This window comes from Dromiciops gliroides, chromosome 3 (assembly GCF_019393635.1).
Source record: "Dromiciops gliroides isolate mDroGli1 chromosome 3, mDroGli1.pri, whole genome shotgun sequence".
NCBI classification, from domain to species: domain Eukaryota; kingdom Metazoa; phylum Chordata; class Mammalia; order Microbiotheria; family Microbiotheriidae; genus Dromiciops; species Dromiciops gliroides.
The window spans coordinates 338455770-338480870 of NC_057863.1; the positions used below are offsets into that span (position 1 = coordinate 338455770).

Genomic DNA, 25101 nt, shown 5'->3' on the forward strand with positions numbered 1-25101 from the left:
GGAATTTTTGTCTATGTACAGATCAAATTCTTTGAAGTCACTTGAGGATAATAAAAGCTCCTTCTAGCTTTAAAACAATTATGACTGTGTATACTAAGTCAATGTTAACAAAAAGGCTTTTGAGCAACAACCAGATTGATGGCAGTGCGCAAGGCTTAGAGATAGGGAAAAGGAGAGGAATAAACAAGCATTTCTTAGGATAAAGATGTATAAACATCTGCTAAGGTTGATATAACTAAATATTTTAATAAATTATCTGGAAGATTATACACCATGAAATTTCTAAGTATGTAAATCACATTAATTCTTCCAGGTAAAATACCAAATTGAGAGGAATATCTTTTGATTCTTTATGGAGAACTTAAAAAGTTTTAGTTTTAGTATGGCCAATTCCAAGATAATGAATGCACTTAGGGGGAAAAAAAACTCCCCATGATAGGCTCTGAGGTATCAATTATGTCCCAGGAAAGGGACATAGGAATTAACTGTAGATATCTTCTGAAAATAGAGACTCAAAGTACTGGAAAAAACCAAGTTTTACAAAGCCATGGTGTGTCCATTTCCAAAGTACTGTGTTTAATTATGACAACTCTACCACAAGAAAGAGAAAGCAGAGTCAGAGAACACTGGGAGAAACACTAACGAAACGATAAAGGAGATGGATGAGCTACTACATCAGACAAGATTAAAACACTTAGCTCAATTTAGAAGGAAGATTATATCAAAATGCAAATTATAGGCAAAATGGTATAATGGAAAGTACTACATTTGGAATATGGACTCAATTTGAATCCTAGCTTTATCAACTTGGACAAGTCACTCTGGGCCTTAGATTGCTCATCTATAAAATAAAGGGATTACACTAGATGTCCCCCAAGATCCTTTCCTCCTATAAATTCACTTTTGTATGATCTTGTTTAATGATTCTTAACTGTTTCCAATCACTATTTAAATATCTAATTCTACTTTTTTCCCTCCAGTCTTGAATGAGACATTTCCCCCAAATAGTTCCCTCTGAATTTCTTGATGTTTTCTCGGTTCTGGTTGGTTTACAATTTTACCTGGTGTCAAAGATTCAATATATGATTTTCCCTTCTCCTTCAAGTGACCTGAGGTCTGGTACAAAGAATCAATTTCTGCTAGAATAAGAAAGCAGAAGGGGAAGAAGAGAGCTATATTTTCCTTTCCTGGATACTCTACTACATTTGCCCCCACCCTCCAATGAGTTTTCCTAAGTTGGTCCTGCTTTTCACAGCTTCCTAATCTTTTTCTCTATTTCTGACCCAGTTTCTCTAAAACTTTCCAGGTGTCACTGTCTTCTCTGGATATGCCTTCGATGCAATTATACTTCAATTTTCCCCAGCCTCAGGCTGGGCCTAGAAAACCTTAGATCAGAGCAAATAAATGAACACTTGGCAGATCACATCTGAAAGGCTGCCAAAGTATGCAGAAGATGGTACTACTTATCTCTTCTATTTCCTATCCCCAATGGAACCAAGCAGGACTACATTGATAAAGACACTTTAATCAATCTATTCTCTGCAAGCATACTTAATGCATAATTGATCATGGACTCCTTTACAGAACCAGTACAGAACTATGTGTACTGTCCAACACCATGGAAACCCTACACACTGCCTAACATTTTCAAAGAAACCGAACTGTTGGAAGCTTTCAATAAATTCTTCTATTATTTAAAAATGCTGTGAAAGCAGTGAACATGAACTTGGACAGACTTAGGGAGATAGTGGAGGATAGAGGGGCCTGGTATGCTATGGTCCATAGGGTCATGAAGAGTCAGATGAGACTGAATGACTGAACAACAACATTATTTAAAAATACATGTTAAAAAAAAATCAAGGTCAGAAAGATCCTTGAGTGGTAGGTTAGAATTAAAAAGTGTTCAAGCACCCTAAAGGGAAAGGGTGGAGCCAAGATGGTAGATTATGGGCAATACAGCTGAACTCTCTCAACATTCCTCTCCAACTTTAAAATAACACCTCAAATCAAATATGGAGTGGCAGAGCCAACACAAAGTCAGGTTGAGATATTTTTCTGGTCTAAGAAAACTTGGGTAATTGTCAGAACAGCCCACATGTACTGCAAGGGTCAGACAACTGATCAGAAAGAGATTATAGGGGCAGCTAGGTGGTGCAGTGGATAGAGCACTGGCCCTGGATTCAGGAGGACCTGAGTTCAAATCCAGCCTCAGACACTTAACAATTACTAGCTGTGTGACCCAGGGCAAGTGACATAACCCCAAATGCCTCAAAAAAAAAAAAAAGAGAGAGATTACAGGGGACCCTTTGCTGGCACTGTGTACAGATGGCACCGACTGATAACTCTATTGCCCATAGTTCTGGGTTGCAGTTCTAGGGAGGAACAGAGTGCTGAAGGTCAGTTACAAGAGAGCAGGGGCCCTGGTCACAGTACCAAGGCAAAGAGAACACTAGCATTTGTGGTTGCAGGGGTGCAGGGATTTCTTCTGAGTAAAGATGAGAGTGTAGACCAGGAAAGCAAGTACCAGCCACATCTCTCCCCGGATCACACCACCTTGGAAGCACCAAAATTCTCCAGAACTCCAGAACTACCTCTGAAACAGCAGCACAAAAAAAGCATGTATCTTGGGAAATGCCTCCTCAGACCCAGGTAAACAGGGCTTAACTTTAACAAAAAGTTCAAAGTCAAGAAACAGGCTGGGAAAATGAGCAAACAACAAGAACAAAAAAAATTAACCATAAAAAGGTACCATGGTAACAGGGAAGATCAAGACACAGACCAAGAAGATGACAATGATGTCAAAGCAATTACAATGTTTCAAAGAAAAATGCTAATTGAACCTAAAAGCCAGCAAGAATTCCTGGAAGAGTTTTTAAAAAGAGAGAGGGAGATAAGGCAGTAGAGGAAAATTGTGAAAAGAGAATTAATAGCTTGGTAAAAGGCACAAAAAATACTGAAGAAAATATCATAAAAAACAGAATTGACCTAATGGTAAAAGAGGCAAAAAAATTCACTGAAGAAGGGGGAAGAGAGAGATAGAATGGGGAAATTTTTCTCACATAAAAAAGGCATGCAAGTTTATTGTTTATTTTATTTTTTGTGTGTGTGGGGGACAGTCAGGGTTGGGGGGCATGCCCAGGATTGCTCAGTTGGGGAGTGTCTTATGTCTGAGGCTGGATTTGGGCTCATGTCCTCCTGGGTCCAGAGCAGATGCTTTGTCCACTGTGTCACCTAGCTGCCCCATGATGACATCTTTTTTTAAAAAATTATTTTATTATTTTCCAGTTATATATTATATATAACAATAGTTTTCAACATTTGTTTTCACTGGATTTTTAGTTCCAAAAATTTTTTTTTCTTCCCTCCCTCCTTACTTCCCTCCTCCCCAAGATGGAAAGCAGTCTGATATAGGTTGTACATGTATAACATGATGACATCTTTAAAATAAAATTAAGGGGTGAGAGGATTGCACTGGCATAAAGGGAAAAGGAGAGGTGGACTGGGACAAAATATCTCACATAAAAGAAGCAAGAAAAAGCTTATGGAATGAAGGGGAAGAAGGGGGAAGAGCAGGGGAATGAATGAACCTCACTCTCATCAGAATTGACTCAAAGTGCGAATAATATACACATTCAAGTGGGTACAGTAATACATCTTACCCTGTGGGGAAGTGGGAAGGGAAGAGGATAAGGGGGGAGGGGTGAAGGAAGGGAGGGCAGACTGGGGAAGGGGCAGTCACAAGCAAAACACTTTTGAGGAGGGATAGGGTAAAAGAAGATAGAAAATAGAGTAAATATCATGGGGAGGTAATAGGATGGAAGGAAACACAGTTAGCAATAGTAACTGAGGTAAAAAATCTGAAGTAGAGGCAAAAGCAATGTAAGGCTAGGATGATGATGGTGGGGATGGTAGTGGTAGTGGTGATGGTATTTACTTGCTGGGCTATTGTGAAGAAAACTCTTTGTCAGGTATAAGGTACTATATAAATGTTAGCTATTATTGTTGTTGCAATAATCAACCTCATGGGTGTTTTGTAAAGAAATCTCCCTTTAAAGTACTATATAAATGTAGTTGTTGTGGTGGTTAGTTCCTTTTTCTAAAGTTTTTTTGTCTGCTATGTTTTGCATGACTGCACATGTATAACTTATATTGAATTGCCTGAGTTATTAAGGGGTGATGGAACACAAAGTTTTAAAAATCGATGTTACAATTTGTTTTTACATGTAAGGTAGGGGGAAATTCTAAATAAATATATAAACAACAAAAAAGGCATGCAAGGAAAAGCTTTTACAATAGAGGAGAAAATGGGGGTGGGGGTTGAGCAATGCTTGAACCTCAATCTCATAGGAATTGGTTCAAAGGAGGAACATATATACACACTTAGGCATGTATAGAAATGTAACTTGCCCAATTGAGAAAGGGATAAGAGAAGTGGGGAAGGGGGAGGAACAATAAAAGGGAGGCCAGATTAAGGAGGACAGTAGTTAGAAGCAAAATAGATTTTTGAGGAGGGACAAGATAAAAAGAAAATGGAATAGAGGGAAAGACATAACTGAATGTGAATGCGATGAGTTCACCCATAAAATGGAAGTAAATGGCAGAATAGATTAGAAATCAGAATCCAGGGGCAGCTAGGTGGCGCAGTGGATAAAGCACTGGCCTTGAATTCAGGAGGACCTGAGTTCAAATCCAGCCTCAGACACTTGACACTTAACTAGCTGTGTGACCCTGGGCAAATCACTTAACCCCCATTGCCCTTAAAAAAAATAAAAAGAAAAAGAAATTAAAAAAAAAAAGAAATCAGAATCCAATAATATACTGTTTACAAGAGACATACTTGAAACAGAAAGACATACACAGAGTTAAAATAAAGGGGTGGAACAGAATCTAATATGCTTCAGCAGAACTTAAAAAAAAAGGCAATCATGATCTCAGAAAAAGCAAAAGCAAAAATAGACTTCATTAAAAGGGATAATTAGGGAAACTTCAAAGATCCTATAGACAATAAAGTAATATCAAACATTTTTAGAGCAAGTGTTTCTGCTAAAAGCCTCATTTTTCAAATATATACTGAGTATAGAACTGAGTCAAATTTATAAAAATAAGCTTTATTCTCCAATTGATAAATGGTCAAAAGATATAGAGAGGCAGTTTTCTGAAGAAGTAATCAAAGCTACCTATGGCCACATAAAAAAAATCCTAGAAATCACTATTGATTAGAGAAATGCAAATTAAAACAACTGAGGTACCACCTCATATCTATCATAAATGATAAATGCTAGAAGGGATATGAGAAGAATAGGTACACTAATGAACTGTTAGTGGAGTTGTCAATTGATTCAACTATTCTGAAAAGCAATTTGGAACTATGCCCAGAAAGCTATAAAACCATGTATACCTTTTGACCCAGCAATGCCACTAATAGGTCTATATCCTAAATAGATCAAAGAAAAAGAAAACAGACTTATAGATACAAAAATATTTATAGCTGCTCTTTTTGTGTGGCAAAGAATTGAAAATCAAGGGGATGCTTATCAATTGGGGAATGGCTAAACAAGTTGTAGCATATGACTGTGATGGAGGATTATTGTGCTATATAGAAAATGAGTAGGTGGTTTTAGAACAACAAGGCAAGATCCATATGAATTAATATAAAGTTAAGTGAGAAGAACTGGGAGATCATTGGGCACAGTAACAGCAATGTTATAAAGATGATCAACTATGAAAGACTTGGCTACACTGATCAATACAAGGATCCAAAATAATTCCAAAAGAATCATGATGAAAAAAAATGCTATCTAGAAACAGAGAGAACTGATGAACTTTGCAAATGAATAATTTTCTAATTTTCTTTATTTTTCTTGCTTTTTTTGGAAATATGGCTAATAAAGAAATGTTTTATGTGACTTCACACATACTGCCTGTCTTCTCAGTGAAGGGAAGAAGGAGAAGCGAGGGAGAAAATTTGGAACTCAAAATCAAAAATAAATAATAAATTTAAAGAAAAAAAAAGTGCTCAAGCACTTAGCATGTTTTGGAAGTGAGGTGTTAGTTTGAGGTTAGGATTAAAAACCCTAAATGTCCTGAGAGAAGTATTATGGCTGGAGCCATAAGGCTTAGAGAAACCTAAAGTTTAGCACAATCTAATCTGGTTTTCCAAGAAAATAGATAAGCAGTATGTGCTACTTTTCTTGTGTGTGGTTTGGTTTTTTGGTTTTGGTTTGGTTTTTACAGTTTATTGATACTTTCAAGGACAACTATCTTTGCAAAGAAATCCAACCTGACTTTTAAGATAAGAAGCTAGGAACTGAAACATCAAAAGGGAGTATATGTGTGTCCTTACGGATGTTGTTTAACCTTACTTACACAGATCCCTGCCTGAGATGAACAACAAATTTCAGTTAGGTTTGGATATGTGCAATTGCCCCCCCCTTCCTTAGTGGATTCCAAATGATAAATAAGGCTATATACCAAAAGCTTATATCATGAACATTGAGAAAGCCCCAACTATGAGAATGTGTGTGAAGGGGTAAAGAATGAAGCAGTAAATTTCACTGAGGTTTCACTGAGATTCAGAATGTGCCAAACTCTATGTCTACAAAAGTGGTAGAGCCTTCTACTTCTTATTTGATTCTGAACACTAAATTTACCAAAGATGTCATCTCAAGTAGTTTCAATCTTATCATCTATAAGTTTAATAAAAACCAAGTGGTAGGATAAGATCTCCAAAAGTAAAATCCTAGCATGTAGTTATCACTAAAGTTGAACAGAAGAATGATGATAGTGACAATTCATATTTCTTTTTCTTTCTTTTTTTTTTTGGTGAGGCAATTGGGGTTAAGTGACTTGCCCAGGGTCACACAGCTAGTGAATGTCAAGTGTCTGAGGCCGGATTTGAATTCAGTTCCTCCTGACTCCAGGGCCGGTGCTCTATCCACTGCGCCACCTAGCTGCCCCCAATTCATATTTCTATAGCACTCCAAAGTTTACAAAGCACCTTCCTTACAACAGCCCTGTGAGACAAAAGGTGCAAATATTAACATTGCCATTTTACTGATGGGGAAACTAAGGCTTAGGGAGGTGAAGAGATTTGTCCAAGGTCCTATAAGAATGAAATACTATTATGCTGTAGAAAAATTAAAAGGGCTTTGGGCAGAATTTCCAGACTACTAATAGAATAAGCCAAAGTAAACACAAGCAAGGAGAGTAAAAGAAACATATAAGGGGTTTATGAAAGACAGGTTGCTGGTTTTTGTTTTTAATTTTTTTAATTTAATTTAATTTTTTGGTGAGGCATTTGGGGTTAAGTGACTTGCCTAGGGTCACATACCTAGTAAGTGTCAAGTGTCTGAGGTCAAATTTGAACTCAGGTCCTCCTGATTCCAGGGCTGGTGCTCTATCCACTGCACCACATAGCTGCCCCCAAAATACAGTTTTAAAGCAACATGGCATCTCTGCAGATGGCTAGGAAATATCAGAATGGACAGGCCAGCTCTGAGAGATAGTTACTCTTTGGGGTTTTTTGGGTTTTTTGGTTTTTGGTGAGGCAATTGGGGTTAAGTGACTTGCCTAGGGTCACACAGCTAGTAAGTATTAAGTGTCTGCGGCCAGATTTGAACTCAGGTCCTCCTGACTCCAGGGCCGGTACTCTATCCATTGCACCACCTAGCTGCCCCTAGAGTTACTCTTTGAACATAAGTTTCCTATTTGCCATGAGTTTCTGAGGCAGAGGTACAAAGAAGCACTTTTGAAGCTGCTATGAAAATGGCATAGTAGAAAGAGCAATGATTGAGAGTCATGAGGCCTGGGGGTCCTACTCCTGCCTCTGCCACTAACTAAATGTTTAACTATGAAAGCAATTTGACTCCTCTGGCATTCAATTTTCCTCTGCTTTGAAATAAAGAGGCCAATGTAGGTGCTCTCTAAAGTTTTTTTCTTCCCCTAACAAATATTCTCAGGTTCAATGACCAACATCCATATATGCTCAGCACAGAAGGAACTATTAAACACCACACACACAATATAGACAAAGAATACAATAAGTATTTGAAGTGAACTGAAATGGTTCATCTTCAAAAGAAAGACAAAAACAGTGACAAATCCTGTCATTAGGACACATAAAAAACTTTACGTCAAATTATCTAACATTCATACAGAACTTACACATCCATATGGTGTCCTGCACTCTGTAGTCCATCTCCCATTTCTTTTTCTATGGCACTCCATTCACTAAGAAAAAACAAATAAAATTACAAATATGATATAAATTAAGGACGTGGCAAGTTAAACAGTCTAGTCTTCCATACTATTTCTTTCCATATAACATTTAAAGACTGTGTATATTTGACATGTAAGGAAATTGCTATGTTCAAGCAATAAATCCAACTCAATCACACTTTAAAACTTTTTATCAGATGGACACATTAATACATTGTTGGTGGAGTTGTGAACTGGTACAACCAATCTGGAAAACAATTCAAAATATGCTAAAGAAAAAAAATGTGACTTAACTGTGCTTTGACCCAGAGATCCCACTGCTAGGCATATACTCCGAAGAGGTCAAAAATAGAAAAAAAGATCCCATATACAGGTTCCTAAGAGTCAGTGCAAGTTTTAATCCCTTCCTATGCTAGTAAAGAATAATTGACTGGGAAGGGGCTAAACAAATTTTGCTACCTAAATCTAAAAGAATATCACTCTAGTTCTGGATTTGTCATTACCTCATTGTGTAACCCTAATTAATTCAGCTCACCTGTTTGGACTCAGTTTCTTTATACAGAAACAAAGTAGAACAGTAGCATAACTCTGGAGTCACTGGACCTGGATTCAAATTCCATCTCTGGTAGAATTTGTGTGGCCTTGGGCAAGTAGCATCCTAAGGGCTCAGTTTCTTCATCTATAAAATGAGGGAATTGAACTAAAAGGTTTCTGAGGTTCTTGCCAGTTCCATACTTACGAGCCTATGATTTTTAAAATGTGAAAGTCGAATATGTGGCTGGTCTCTAAAGAACCTTCTAGCTCTGGAATTACTATGTTAAATTTATTATATACTTTTTAAAAAAAGCTTTATGTAATAGATTCACAATTTCATATGCAATCCTCTTTTTCCATTCTTTTTATACAGAAATGTTCATCTACATTGATATTTATCAAGTTCAGAACAAAAAAGAACTTTTTTTAAGACTTCCTTTGGGGTCTATACTCAAAACAGGTCAGAGAAGAGGAAAATGTACAAAAATATTATAGCAGCTCTTTTTGCAATGGCAAAGAATTACAAACTAAAGAGGTATCCATCACAAATTAAAGTATATGAATGTGATAAAATACTAATGTACTGCAAGAAATGATGATGAAGACAGTTTCCAAAAAACCTGAGAAGGTTTGTATGAAATGAAGCTGAGTGAACTGAGAAGAACCAGGAGAATAATTTATAAATAACAACAATATTGTAAAGAAAAAAAACTTTGAGAAACTTAAGAACACCGACCAATTTGTTGGTGACCAACCATGATTCCAGAGGATTCATAATGAAACATGCTACTCACCCTCCCAACAGAGAGGCGATGGACTATGGGTACAGAGTGATATATACGTGTGTCAGTGTGCGTACGTATGTAAGTGTATGTGCATGCATGCACACAAGCAGTCACATACATATGTATGTATTTGCATATAACCAATTCACAAATGTTTCATTTGACTACACATACTTATAACATTTTTGTTTTTCTTTCTTTGTCAACGTAGGGAAAGAAGGCAGATTTGGTTAATTTTTTAAAATTTACTTAAAAATAAAAATACTTAAAAATTTTTAAAGACTTTCAGTTCTGATTCTATTTTAATTCTGATGGTAAACAGTATGGTTTCTTTAACACAACAGGCAATAAAGGATCTCTGTAATTAACATTAATAAAATGAGAATTTGTTAAGAAAACAACTTATGAAATATCCCAGAGAAAGAGTATAAAATTCTAGAAGGTGGGTATGAAGCACCTTGCTAAAATTCTGTAGCTCAACTTTTAATTTTATTGTTTGTCTTCCACAACTACTATATATTCCTTCATCATCTATTTCTCAGATCCCTCAATTTCCTTTAAGTCTCAGATTAAGTCCTACCAATAACAACAACAAAAAACAGCTTTCCTGACCGATTTATGCCAGACATTTTAGTGATTACAATGTTTTATCTTGGTAAGATTTGGTTTCTCTTCATTTTTTGTGAACATGGGTACCAAGACTATATAGTGAATGGCTCTCCTTTCAGTGATATTTTGGACAACAGATGTGTCCCATGAGAGAAAGGTCTATGATAAAGGTAAATTTCAAATACTAAACAGACCTATTGAAAACCCAAATACATTCTGCTTAGTTTTCCTACAACATTAATAAGAATGTTGTTGGTGAATATTTGCCACAGGACATGTGTTTTGATTAGTTTATTCTGTTGATTTGAAGATTGGTTGGGAAACAGGTTAGAGAAAGACATTGCATTGTGATTTGTTCAGACTGAATTCAAATACTGTGAGTCTAATTTCCAGCAACTGCTTAAAGAGATACAATAATTAATATAAGAAATTAAGAGAATTATATAGTGACATTCAACATGATACATTATTGTAACATCCAACTATATAAATTTTTTAGAAAATTATTGCAATAACTATCTTTTTTCAGGGGACGGGGGAATTTTCATCTACTCATAGCAGTGTCTATTATTTATTTCATGGAATATAAAAAGCATTCAATTCTGCATTACATATACTAGCAACAATCTTGATATTGCTCTGAAATGCACCTGAATTTCACCACAAACCTATAACATGTTTTTAAAAAGTGACATGCATTGAGAAGTTAATATCCTTAAGTGACTAGAGACTAAAAACTTATGCATCTACCACAAATTTTTAAAAAGATAATTCAGCCAAAAAAAAAACTATAATAGAAGACTAGCAAGAAATTCAGGATGGAAGTAAAAAACTTTAGGAACAACAAGATTTAAGTTCTTAAATTTAGGAAAAGAGAACTGTACAAGAACAAATGATTTATATAAAAAAGACATGTATATAAAACACTCTAAGACTAAGAAATACTTCCCTGTAACGAAGGTCTTTTTAAATATCATGAATTCTGATTATTATTAAGAATAGTAAGCAGTTCACATTAGTATAGTGCTTTGCATTTTACAAAGCACTTTTCTGAAAAAGACCCCTGTGATAGTAGATAATGTAAGTATTATTTTCATTCTAAGGCTAAGAGATGAATGACATTGCCCAAAGTCCCATGACAACTATATCTCTCTTTTTTTTTTTGGGGGGGGGGTCCCATGACAACTAAATGTTGAGGCAAAGTGAAACCAGCCTCTTTGGACTCTTACTTTCAATGTTCTTTTTACTATGGTATAAACATCACATCCTATAAAAGTTCTACTGTCAAGAACCATACATTTATAAAGATATGCTTACCTGAAAACTCTTCCATAATTTCCATGAACTTTATAGACACCATAGAGTCGGTCTGCCACTCTCTAAAATAAATGTTTATAGAAGCTGATTTAGTTTGGGTTTATCTTATATTGTTTACTACCAAATTATTTTTACCAAAAAGGTAAAAATTGGGGCAGCTAGGTGGCACAGTGGATAGAGTACCAGCCCTGGAGTCAGGAGGACCTGAGTTCAAATCCGGCCTCGGACTCTTGCCACTAACTAGCTATGTGACCCTGGTCAAGTCACTTAACCCCAATTGCCCCCCCACACACACACACAAAAAGGGTAAAAATTTTCCAATCCCCAAAACAAGTTTAGCATTTTAAAACCAAAAGTAATATACTAAAAAAGAAAAATTTATATTTTAAAAATAGAATAAAAACAATATAACACTTTATGGGACAAATATTACATAAAAACTCATGTTAGTATTGGATTGTGTGCTGTTTTGACTAGTTAACCCTCACTAAAATTTCTCAAATGTCACAAATATCACCTGAAAGTATAAACCAGAGTCTAGCATTGGCTGCACAAACCATAAGTGTCTGATTTGTTCCTTAAAGCCCTTCAATATCTTAATGATGCACCATATCCTTGATAAATTAATAAAATAGGAAAATATGGTTACCAAACCAACCTATAAGAATTCTCAATGCTAGTAAAGCCTGTCCTTAAAGAAGATACTAATCCTTTAAATATCTGAAAGCCATCAACTTCAAGAGATGGTAGTATAAGATCACATCTATTAAAAATCTTTCAAATTCACCCCAGGAAGAACTTAGTTCACATTCTATTTGGAGCTTTCCAAAGTTATTACCTTTAATTTCTGGACCCAAGCTTTTGGGAATGTTGGCTTCCTCTGCCACCCTAAAAATCCTGCCTTCTGTCCCATATTCCTAGATCTTACCTATCAGCCCATGCCACATGGCCTTTCCTACTCCGAGCCTATCTCCCAGTGACCACATGACCTAGAATTCTGCCCCAAAATGGTACAGAAGAGACAAAAGAGAAAGGAGAGTTGAAATGAGCAGTAAGGAATTGCAATTTTTGGTGCAACAAACCCACAACATTGCCTCTCAAAGAAAGGTATTAAAAGGTATTGTATTAAAACCCACTATTTAACAGTAAGTGTGATTCTTTAAAGCTGTCAACCTTTACAGCTAACATATGTCTACCATGGAATTTAGTATTCTAGAAAAAAATTTTAGTCTAATGGACTTTTGCAGAGTCCAACCCAATCAGAAAAAAGCATATACTCCACTCCCTGTAGTGCCTCATAGGTTAACTCTCCAGTTTCTGATCCTGCTCAGTACATAGGCAAAGAAATTAACTAACCTTTGATTAATAGTGATGATGATAGGCAAAAGAAAAAAAGCAGTGAATTCAACCCTGAAAAGTAATGAATATACATGCTCCAGGAAGCCTAAGAACAAGTGTGAAGAAAGGTTGCTTTTTTAGAATTAGTCACACTCTATTGTGTCATGCCCTGGGAGAGGTATAGAGGAATGGTTAATGTTTTTTCTCAGGTTGAAAGGTTTGTTCCCTCTTCCAGGAAAAGAATGGAACAATAATAGCAGAAAAGAACAGTCCTGACAGCCAAGGAAAACTAAGAGCCCTGTAAGGATCTGAACAAAAGAAAAAGGAAACTTGAACCTCTGTCAGGAGATCTTGAACAACAAACATTCAGAAACATTACTTGAAGCTGACTAATCTACAGGTTAAATGGCAAAGGGAGTGAGTATTTCATGTCGATTTCTTTTGCAGAGAGGGAGTTTGAGATGGCCAGAGAGAGTATAAACAGGTCAAAAAGGAGCATCTCCTCTTCTCACTCAATACTTCTCAGTCACAGAGGTACAAGATATGGAAGCCTCTAGTTGTAAGGGTAGAAAAGGGAAAGTGAAGAAAGTTTTCATGAGACTGCTGGTCAGCCTGGGGAGCAGGGCATATGCAGCTCCCTGACTGGGTCATAACATATAGAAACCACTGGATCAAACAAAACAAAAAAAACCTACTGGATCAAAAGACTTTTCCAAAATTCTAAACAATGTGATAGACGATTATCATGCCAGTCAGCAAACGATTCAAAGAAAAAATTACTATAGCCATGGTACAGCCAGGCTAATACAAGAAAAGGGAAGACCCAGGGAGGAGCTCCAGAAAGGAGGAATGGGAAAGCCTAACTGCCAAAGTAAGTCCATGACTGCTATGATCCTGATACTAAGTTTTAGGGCAGGGATTCTTAATCTTTTTTGTCTAATGGACAACTCTGGTAAGGCCTATGAATCTCTTCTTGGAATAAGATTTTTAAATGAATATAATACATAGGATTACAAAGGAAACCAATTATATTGAAATACAGTTGTAAAGACACATATATTTTAAAACCCAACAAGCTCATGGATCCCAAGTTAAGAACCCCTGTTTTAGGGTCTTTTTTTTCCTGACTATAAAAGGAAACCTCACACAGCTGCACTTGGATAATAAATCCCCCAGATCGTAGGAGCTAGTTCTAGTTAAAATAATTAGCCCAAGTAAAGGTTTTTGACTCCCGGGGGAACATTTTAAACTCTGATAACTAGAACTCACATGAGGCCTTTCCTGATTCTCTTCCCACCCCACAGCTATCAGTGCTGCCTGCTTCCAATACAATTACTTTGAATTTACTAGTTCATATTTTATTATCTAAAAATGTCATTTCCTCCCATTAGACTGTAAGCTTCTTAGGGGCAAGAACTATTTCATTTATCTTTGTTGTTAATGTGAAACTGGCCTGATCAGGTAAAATGAGGTAGAAAGGAGCCACTAAGGAGGCGCTCCAAGCACATGAGACTTAAGCAAAAGGTAAAGATTAAGTAGGGATTGATGTCTAAAGTTTAAAATATGGGAAGATACAATATATGACAAAAGGTATTTGTCTTGCGTCAAAAACTACTCTGCATTATTACTTGTAACGATTGGAATAACGCCACCTGCTGGATACTTACTGTAGAGGAGTTCTGCCCATGAAGGGAAGGTCTTTGAGGGCAAGACCAGGAGTCAGGAAGTGACGCGGGCTAGTGGGAGGAGGAAGGAAGAGACTGGCGCTCAGTCTCGGGCTCTTTCCTTTGGACTCTGGTGGAGAGCGGAGCTAGAAATGTGCTCTCCCTTTAATAGCTAGGAATTTAGGCCTTTTTCTCTCTCTTTACCAAATTCTTATTCTCCTTAATAAATGCTTAAAAGTCTAACTCTTGCTAAAGCTTATAATTTATTGGCGACCACTCATTAGATATTTTAGACAGTTTAGCTAGAATTTTAGCCCTTAACAGATGGCTGACCACGAAGAGGAAAGCTGAACCTCACTTCTGATCTTCCGGTTGGGTAAGAAATTTCCCCTACCCTTTAAACTGCTAAGTACTGGTGTACTGGCTGTGTTTTCCTTTAAATTTTTTCGAATGGACCTTTTAAACTCCCTAATTATCCTATTTTGATTTTAGTCTGTTTAACCAGACAAATGGGAGATAAGATCATGTTAATGCTTTGTTTTTGTGGATTTTCTATTTTTCTTTTTATTTTTGTTAAAAGAGCCAGCAACTTACTCACACAAGGAAATATCTCTCCCTCTCCCAACCATGCTTTTTCAGAGAAACCTGAAGAGATTCCTGCAGCTTTTCCCAGTTCTAACACTAATTGTTGCTTTAATTTTGCATGCCTGGAGGCAATGACCCACCCTCTAGAAGCTTTTAATCCCCTAGCACCTGGAGGCAAAGTGGGGGAAGAGGAATCCAGGCCTGAGTTCAAAATCAAGTCTGATTCAAATTGCTCTGGTCCCTCCCCTCCTCTCCAGACCCCACCCTCTACTCCTCCCATGGCCAAGCCCATTGCTTCCCTGGCCCGGGAAGTCCAAAGATCTAATGCGCATGCTCAACTTTCTCTAACTGCATTTGCAGCTTCAGGCTCACCCCTTCCCCAGCCTGGCTGTGCTTCTGAGACAACTTTAGAAAACCCTTTAAATTCCAGATATGCTCGTTTTGTTCATAATTTTGCTAACCTGCTTTTGTCTTTAATTAGTAATCTTATAAAGCATTTGTATGGTGAAAGGCTGACAGACAATATAGAGGGGTTAAAGAAGAAAAACTTAAGCCGAATAAGAATGACAATCATCAACATAGTTCAAGACTCCGATTCTTTTGCCATGGAAGGGTATATATTTTACAGAAATGTAGAAGTAAGCAGCAAGGTATTGATATGAGTATTGGGGATTTTAGATATCGGAATCAAAAGTGTTCTAAATTCACTCAGATTATTAATAGTATCAGTTCAGAGGTTACATAGGATTTCTATGCTATTACATATACATTTTGAAATTAATGGTATGGGTTTATTTTCATAGAGATTTTCATGCTTTTGAGATTGTGTCTTATACCTAGTTTCTAAAACAAGGAGAATATTTGTAAAAGCTTTTTATAGTCATGTGATCAAGTTTATATTTTATAATACTCTTATTGATATTAAGTTCATATTCATTTAGATTTCCCTAGTTTGAATTTCATTGTCTTTTATTGTTCCACATGTATCTTCTTCTATTCATTCATCTATCTAATTTTGAAACATGGTTTTGATTTCATAATACAATGTTAATTCTAGGAGTATTGTGCTCCCATATTCTGAGTTGTTTGTTTTTGTTATTTTTTCTCAACTGATTATTTGATCAAACTCTTTAAAGCATTTCCCTAGCAAATTGTTTGCCATGGCAAGTGTAAATTGATTCTAGAAGTATTATTTTTGATAAGCATATTCCAAAAAAAAAAAAAAAGAGGGGAACATTTGTAAAAGTTTTCTTTTTTCAAAAAAAAAAAAAGTTCTTTGAGATTCTGTTATGCTTTAACTTGTATTTAAATATATTCAGATTTTTCACAAAAGTAATTGTATACTAAGTTTTTAAAAAAGGGGTATTATTTGAAATTGTTGCATAATTATATATTGTGTTCTGAGTCAAGATGTATTCACATTTTTTGCAATCATTTATTATCCTCAATTTTTAAATACATATGAGACTTGGATTATGGGAACTTATCATTTAAGACATTAATTGCCTTTATTCTGAGTTATCAGATGCCAGTTGGCCAAGATGCCATCCAATCACAAGAGGAATACACATGAGGGGAGACATGCATGAAGTCAAGGTATGGCCAAGGGAACGGCTTTTGACAAATGTTGAGGTTGGATTCTCTTGGTTTAATATTTTATTTTATTTTTCCCCACAATATTGTACAGATGGCTGGAAGTATTCATCCCACCCATCTCACTCCTACACCTGGCTTCTATGCTCCCTCCTATATGCCTGATGCCATGGACATCTTAATCCCATGGATCTGATTAAGTCTGACTCAGTTTCCTCCAATATGTTCGGTGGCATGGACGTATATTCCATCCACCTATTTTAAGCCTGGCATACTGTATGGGCAGTACATATTGCTCAAGTGTGGGAATGCTCATATCCCATCATTTCTCTGTTCTTTTATGGTAACCCCCCATAATTATCTCAGGTGTCATGATAAATACAGTGTTGAATTTGGCCTTGACACCTGTTACCAATTATATTAGATTTTCTAATTTCTCATAATGGCATGAGGATAATTAGGCAGATGATGCAAAAAGTGATGAAACAAAGATAAAAATTATTTTAAAAAATTAATATCACAGCAATTGTCTTCTCAATTACCCTCCATAAGGGGGGACTATAGTAATATTATAATTTTAAAGAATGTTTCAATTTTTGTTTTATTATATGTTTCATGTGTAACAACTAAGATTCTGAATTCCCTTAGACATGTTTTTGAGAACTTTCATTGTTTGATTTGATTATTGACAAAGCTATTTTAAAGTTGTGTTAAGCTCAATTTTGTAGGAATTTCCTGGCTGATTACCAGCATCCACACATCAACCCCTGAAAAGACTTCCATTCCACGACTACACCTAGAGGACATCTGAGAAAAGACTTTCAGAGACTTTAAATGAACAGTTTTGATTTGTTGTTTTTGTTGTTTTTTTCTCTTTCTGTTATAATATACACCATCTGTAACATGTATTCTCTGCAGAGGCCCTCCCTTTGCAAGACTAATGTCAAAGCGTCGGTTCATGAGGACAAAAAAAAATCGCCCCTCTGGACAAAACTTTCCTCTCTTCCTTTTCTATATTGTTGTTCACATATTATTAGTTAGCAATAGTTATTGTATTCTTTTTACTGTTCCGTCAAGGAAACATTTTGTTTCTTGAGGAACAACAGGGGGGACTGTAACGATTGGAATAACGCCACCTGCTGGATACTTACTGTAGAGGAGTTCTGCCCATGAAGGGAAGGTCTTTGAGGGCAAGACCAGGAGTCAGGAAGTGACGCGGGCTAGTGGGAGGAGGAAGGAAGAGACTGGCGCTCAGTCTCGGGCTCTTTCCTTTGGACTCTGGTGGAGAGCGGAGCTAGAAATGTGCTCTCCCTTTAATAGCTAGGAATTTAGGCCTTTTTCTCTCTCTTTACCAAATTCTTATTCTCCTTAATAAATGCTTAAAAGTCTAACTCTTGCTAAAGCTTATAATTTATTGGCGACCACTCATTAGATATTTTAGACAGTTTAGCTAGAATTTTAGCCCTTAACATACTACAATTAAACCATTTTTATAGAGAAAGCCATAATGGCTAGATCACATGCCCGATCACCCATATCTCCTGATTCTATAAGCCTCAGGATCACCCTAAGTGATGATGAGACAACACCAAATAAATCCCGGCACCACCAGGCAGCTGGTGATAGCTCCAGGGACTGAAGACCTGGATGAGAGGACAAGCATCTACAAACCTATAAGTAAGGGCAAACATTACTACATATCATAATTCTTTAAAAAACATAAACAAACAACCTACTTGATAGATTTAAAGCTTACTGAAAAGCCTAAGCATCAAGAACAAATAGAAAAAAAGGAAAATGAGGGCTGCTGGGAGGGAGGGAGGGAGGGGAGGTGCTGGGGGTGAACTAAAGAGTAATAGAAAGATAGTGTCACTAGAAAATCTGTTTCCTCATCTAGGGATGAGAAAATGGGGATAATAACAGCACCTATCTCCCAGGGTTCTTATAAGGATCAAATCAGACATTAATTATAAAGTACTTAGCACATCACATGGCATGTAGTAAGTGCCATATAAAGCTTAGCTATATAATTATTACTATTATTAACAATAATCATCATCATCCTAGGACATTTCAACTTGACAAAATAATCTGTAACAGTCCACTCTTGCAGCAGCAGACTGTGTCAATAATATGCTTTTCTTATGAAACAAGCTGAAAACTAATCTTCCCAGTCAACAGGGATTGTAATTTCTATTTTCCTTTTATTCACCTTTTTGACTTACTTTATAGCAAGATGTTCAAGCTTTCATGCATGATATAACTGATCTAACTGCCATAAAAATAATTATTGCTTAAAGACTAGACAACATTACATTAAAGAAGAAGTGTTGGGCAGCTGGGTGGCTCAGTGAATAAAGCACCGGCCCTGGATTCAGGAGGACCTGAGTTCAAATCTGACCTCAGACACTTGACACTTACTAGCTGTGAGACCCTGGGCAAGTCACTTAAACCTGTTTGCCTCATTTTCCTCAGCTGTAAAATGAGATGGAAAAGGAAATAGCAAACCCCTCCAATATCTTTGCCAAGGAAATTCCAAATAGGGTCACAAAGAGTCAGACACGACTAATGACCGAACAACAACTTATAAGGAAGGAGAAGGCAGACACTAGTAGTTGAGATAATTAGAAAAGGCCCCATGGAAAAGGAGCTTGAACTGGATTCTGAAGAAAGCTAAGACTTTTTTTTTTTTTTAATGGAGGTGTAGAGAGTATATTTTAGGCAGAGAAGGAAGCCTGTAAAAAAGCCCAGAGGTGGAAGATGGAATGCTATTATGGTGAGGAATAACAAACAGAGTCAGTGTGGAGGGAACATATAAAAGTACATGAGGGGAAGTAATATGAAATAAGTCTAGAAATATAAGCTCGAGTGAGGTTGTGAATATTTTAAATGCAAAACAGAGCAGTTTATGTCTCATCCTAGAGGTAAGGGGGAGTTACATTAGAGCTTTTTAAACAAGCAAATGTCATTGTTGGACTTTTGCTACAGCAATATCCCTCTAGCACCTGAGTAGAGAATGGATTAGAGAAAGACCTGAGGTGAAGAGACCAATTAAATCATTTAAATAGTCCAGGGGAGAAGTGATAAGTGGAGATATATTATGGAAATAGAAATGACAAGACTTGACAACAGATCAGATGTAAGGTATGAAGGAGAACAAGGGGTCAAAGGTGAGGTTGCGAAACTGGTTGTCTGCAGGAATGAAAGTACCCTTGACAGACATAGTAAAGTAAGGAAACAAGGTAGATTTGGGGGGAGAGAAAATGAATTCTCTTTTGCATATGTTAAGCTTGAGAGGTCCTATGGAACATCCAGTTGGAAATGTCTAATTTGCAGTTGGTGATTCAGGGCAGAAGCTCAGAAAGACATTAGCCAGTACAGTTTCATGAAGTCTCACAGTACACTTTCATAATCAACCCAAAGAGGAGGTACCAGCCAGAATGTTCCTGGAACCTATAAGAAAAGGTGTGTGGCACTTCCAGTATAGGAACTGGAATGAACATAAGCAGTATAGAACAAAAAAGAAAAAAGATATGCATTAAGTTAGGCAAAACTAGACTCAATACTATGAAAAAAACAAATCTGTTCTATACCTAAAACTTGATTATCATTACATATAGTACTTCCCTAACCCAATATTAACTGGTTCCATAACAACATTTTAGACTGAATGGTTCCCTGAAATCGATATTATATAAATAGGCAAAGAATTCACATGTAGCAGGATTTTACAACTTTAGGATGAGATCTGGTTCAAATATATCAAATTTGTTATTTCAAGAAAACCTTATGCAAGAGTGTGCCCATAGACCAACAATGAAAAGTGTATCTACATCCAGAAGAGAAAACTGATGAATTCTGAATGCAGACCGAGGCATACTTTTTTCATTTTATTTTTCTTGCTTTTGGGAGTGGGATGAGAGTGGGGAGCAACGTGACTAGAATGGAAATATGTTTTGCATGACTTCACATGTATAATTGATATCATATTGCTTGCTTTTTCAGTGGTTGAGGGAGAGGCTGAACAGAAGGAGAGATTCAGAACTCTAAATTTTTAAAATAAATATTAAAATAAAGTATAATCTTTTAAACATATGCCTATAGTTTGCACTTCAAGATGAAAGGTCATAGAAAGAAATGATTTTAAGAGCTAAAAGAATGGTAGAAAGCATACAGTCCAATGCACTCATTCAAAAGATGAGTAAACTGATGTAACGTTTGGAATGACGCCACCTGCTGGAGACTTACTGTAGAAGAGTTCTGCCTATGAAGCGAAGGTCTTTGAGGGCAAGACCAGGAGTCAGGAAGTGACTCGGGCTAGTGGGAGGAGGAAGGAAGAGACTGGCGCTCAGTCTCGCGCTCTTGCCTTTGGACTCTGGTGGAGAGCGGAGCTAGAAATGTGCTCTCCCTTTAATAGATAGGAATCTAGGCCTTTCTCTCTCTTTACCAAATTCTTATTCTCCTTAATAAATGCTTAAAAGTCTAACTCTTGCTAAAGCTTATAATTTATTGGCGACCACTCATTAGATATTTTAGACAGGCTAGCTAGAATTTTAGCCCTTAACACTGAGATACAGAAGAAAAGTCACTTGTTCGTAGTGGCAAAGGGTTAGGGAAATACATTAAGGCTTCAAATCCAGTGCTTTGGCATTTATATCACAGCCTGGACCCTTCCTACCAAACTGCTACAGTATTTTGTTTTATGGCATTATTACTGCTGAGGAAATGATGAAGCCCAAAATAACATTACTAGGATCTAAGGTAGAGAAGGGGGAGCAAACAAGAAAAGAGGTTAAAAAAAAATAGGTCAGAAACAGACTGCTAAGCCAGAGTCAGGAACATAGAAGAAGTCAGGTTTGCTAAATCCAGATGATTACTTTTCAACAAACATTTATTTTGGTTTTTTTTCCAGTTACACGTAAGGGTAGTTTTCAACATTCATTTTCATAAGATTTAGAGTTCCAAATTTTTCTCTCTCCCTCCCTCTTTTTCCTCCCCCCTCCACAAGTCAGCAACCAGGTTTATGTGTGTGTGTGTGTGTGTGTGTGTGTGTGTGTGTGCATATATGCATATGTGTATGTGTGTATACAGATATATGTATATATCTACATCTATATACACACAATCCACAAGTACTCTTTTTATCAGTTCTTTCTATGGGGGTGCATAGTAAGCTTCCTCATTAGTCCCTTGGGATTGTCTCGGATCACTGTATTGCTGAGAGTAGTTAAGTCATTCACAATTGCTCACTAAACAATACTGCTGTCACTATGCACAATATCCTCCCAGTTCTGCTCACTTCACTATACATCAATTCATGAGTCTTTCCAGGTTTTTCTGGGATCATCCTGTTTTTCACTTCCTATAGCACAAGACCATTCCATTACAATCATATACCACAGCTTCTTTCATCATTCCTCAATTGATGGACATTCCCTTGATTCTCAATTCTTAGCCACCACATAGAGTTGCTATAAATATTTTTCGTACAATTTTTCTTTTTCTCTTTTTCATGATTATTATTAACTGTTTCCCTTCCATCCTATTCCCTTCCCCATGATATTTATTCTATTATCCATCTTCTTTCATCCTATCTCTCTTCAAAAGGGATTTGCTTCTGTCTGTCCCCTCCCCCAATCTTCCCTTCCTTCTTTTGCCCCTCTCTCTTTATCCCTTCCCCTCCTATTTTCCTGCAGGGTTAGAGAGATTACTCCACCCAATTGAGTGTGTACATTATTCCCTCCTGGAGCCAATTCTAATGAGATTGAGGTCTTTGAACCAATTTTGGTAAGTGTTAGGCTCATTTACTGCCCTGCTCCTACCCATCTATTCCCCCACTCCATAAGCCCTTTCCTGTTTCTTTCATGTAGGATTTCACCTCTGCCCTTTTCCCTCCCCCAGTGCATTCCCCTCACCCCTCAATTTAACTCTAAAGATGTCATCATGGGGGGGCAGCTAGGTGGCACAGTGGATAGAGCACTGGCCCTGGATTCAGGAGGACCTGAGTTCAAATCCAGCCTCAGACACTTAACACTTACTAGCTGTATAACCCTGGGCAAGTCACTTAATCCCAATTGCCTCACCAAAAACAAACAAAAAAAAGATGTCATCATGGGACAGCTAGGTGACACAGTGGACAAAGCATTCACCTTGGACCCAGGGGGATCTCAGCCAAAACCCAGCCTCAGACACAAGACAGACAGACACTGCATGACCCCAGGTATGTCCCCCAACTCCAATTTGGGGGGGGGGGCGGGGCAATGGGGGTTAAGTGACTTGCCCAGGGTCACACAGCTAGTGTCAAGAGTCTGAGGCCGGATTTGAACTCAGGTACTCCTGAATCCAGGGCTGGTGCTTTATCCACTGCGCTACCTAGACACCCCCAACTCCAATTTTTTATAGTTCTCTAGGGTCTTGTATTTGTAAGTCAAATTTTCCATTCAGTTCAAGTCTTTTCATCATGAATACCTGAAAGTCCTCTTTTTCATTAAAGTCCCATTTTTTCCTCTGAAAGATTATGCTCACTTTTGCTGGGTAGGTGATTCTTGGTTGTAATCCCAATTCCTTTGCCTCTGGAATATCATATTCTATGCCCTCCAGTCCCTTAATGTAGAAGCTGCTAGATCTTCTGCTATGCTGATGGACTCCACAGTACTTGAATTCTTTCTTTTTGGCAGCTTGCAATATCTTCTCCTTGACCTGAGAGCTCTGGAATTTGGCTATAATATTCCTAGGAGTGTTCCTTTTGGGATCTCTTTCTGGAGGTGATTGGTGGATTCTTTCAATTTCTATTTTACCTTCTGCTTCTAGAATATCAGGGCAATTTTCCCTGACAATTTCTAGGAAGATGATGTCTAAGCTCTTTCCCTGATCATGGTTTTCAGGTAGACCAATAATTTTCAAATGATCTCTCCTGGACCTATTTTCCAGGTCAGCAGTTTTTCCCAGAAGATATTTCACACTGCCCTCTATGTTTTATTAATCTGGATTTGCTTTATTGTGTCTTGGTTTCTCATAAAGTCACTAGCTTCTATTTGTTCAATCCTCATTCTTAGGCAATTATTTTCATCAGAGAGCTTTTGTACCTCCTTTTCCATTTGGCCAATTTGACTTTTCAAGCTGTTGACTTTTTTCTCATGTCTTTCCCGCATCACCCTCATTTCTCTTTCCATTTTTTCCTCCACCTCTCTAATTTTATCTTTTTTGGGGGGGGGGGGTGAGGCAGTTGGGATTAAGTGACTTGCCCAGGTTCACACAGCTAGTAAGTATCAAGTGTCTGAGGCTAGATTTGAACTCGGGTCCTCCTGACTCCAGGGCCGGTGCTCTATCCACTGTGCTACCCAGCTGCCCCTAACTTTATCTTCAAAGTCCTTTTTGAGCACCTCTATGGCCTGAGACCAATTCATATTTTTCTTGGAAGCTTTAGATATAGGGGCCCTGATGTTGACATCTTCCTCTGAGGGTGCCCCTTGGTCTTCCTTGTTACTGAAGAAACTTTCTATGGTCCTCAACCTTTCTCTGTCTGCTCATCTTGCCTTTCTTTTACTTCACTTTTAGCTCCTTAAAGTTGGGCACTGTTTCCAGGCTGCAGTATCCCAAGCTTAAGAAGTCATAGGTGGTATGATTAAGGAGGATCAGGTTCTTCACTAGCCTGGCCTGTTTCCTAGTCCATAGATGACCCAAAACCAACTTGCTAATCAACCAGCTTTGTGTGTTGTGATTGTCAGCTCTGATGAGCCTTTGTTCCTCCCTGACCTGGGCCACTGCTACTCAAGCCTACCTCCTGGTTTCCAGCAGGGGTGAAAAACCCAAGTCGTGCCTCAACACCAGCATAGACCCCTGTAGTCTCCCCCCTGCCAAGGGCTCAGCCCTCTCACTAGACTGTGAGCTTAGTTCCAGATGACACTAATACTGCAGCTGATTCAGAGGCTCTGGGGGTCTCCTTCTCTGGTGAGGACTTCCTGGGACTGGATCTGTGTCAGGGTGACTGTGGGGTTGGGCTCAACTCCTGTATCAGCACAGCAGCTCCCTCCTTCTGACCTTCCAAGCTGTTCTTTGTTAGAAGATGATTTCAGCACATTCTTCTGTGAGTTTTGCTGCATTGTTCTATGGCGTTATTTCAATGTTTTCAAAGTTAAGAGTGAGGAGAAGTAGTTTTAGGCTCAAACACTTGAATTCTTAGCTATTACCGGGTAATACTACCACTTGTAGTTGATACTGGCTTACTGGTTAACTCCAGGCCACCCATTTCCCTGAATGATCTTGACAGAAAGAATAAAATCCATGATGGACAAGGGAAGCCTCCCCTTCACTTTTTAAAAGTACCTAACCATTCTGCCACACACTCATACATCATTATTAGCCCAAATTTTAAAATGTCTTATTTTTGGCTGCTTAATTATGAATTATTTTACATACAAAAGACATCTGTTTTTATAAACATCATTTAATAAGCACTT

At 37.5% G+C, this 25101-nt stretch overlaps 1 protein-coding gene across 1 annotated transcript in view; it reads right to left on the reverse strand.

Annotated features, from left to right (window-relative positions):
- SNX4 (sorting nexin 4) overlaps positions 1-25101 on the reverse strand; it is a 91408-nt gene that overhangs the window by 22971 nt on the left and 43336 nt on the right. The window contains exons 8-9 of the mRNA XM_043997049.1: positions 11463-11524; positions 8164-8229 (exon numbers count right to left, since the gene is read on the reverse strand). Coding sequence (XP_043852984.1) covers positions 8164-8229; positions 11463-11524 — 128 coding nt within the window. The remainder of the gene's footprint in view (positions 1-8163; positions 8230-11462; positions 11525-25101) is intronic.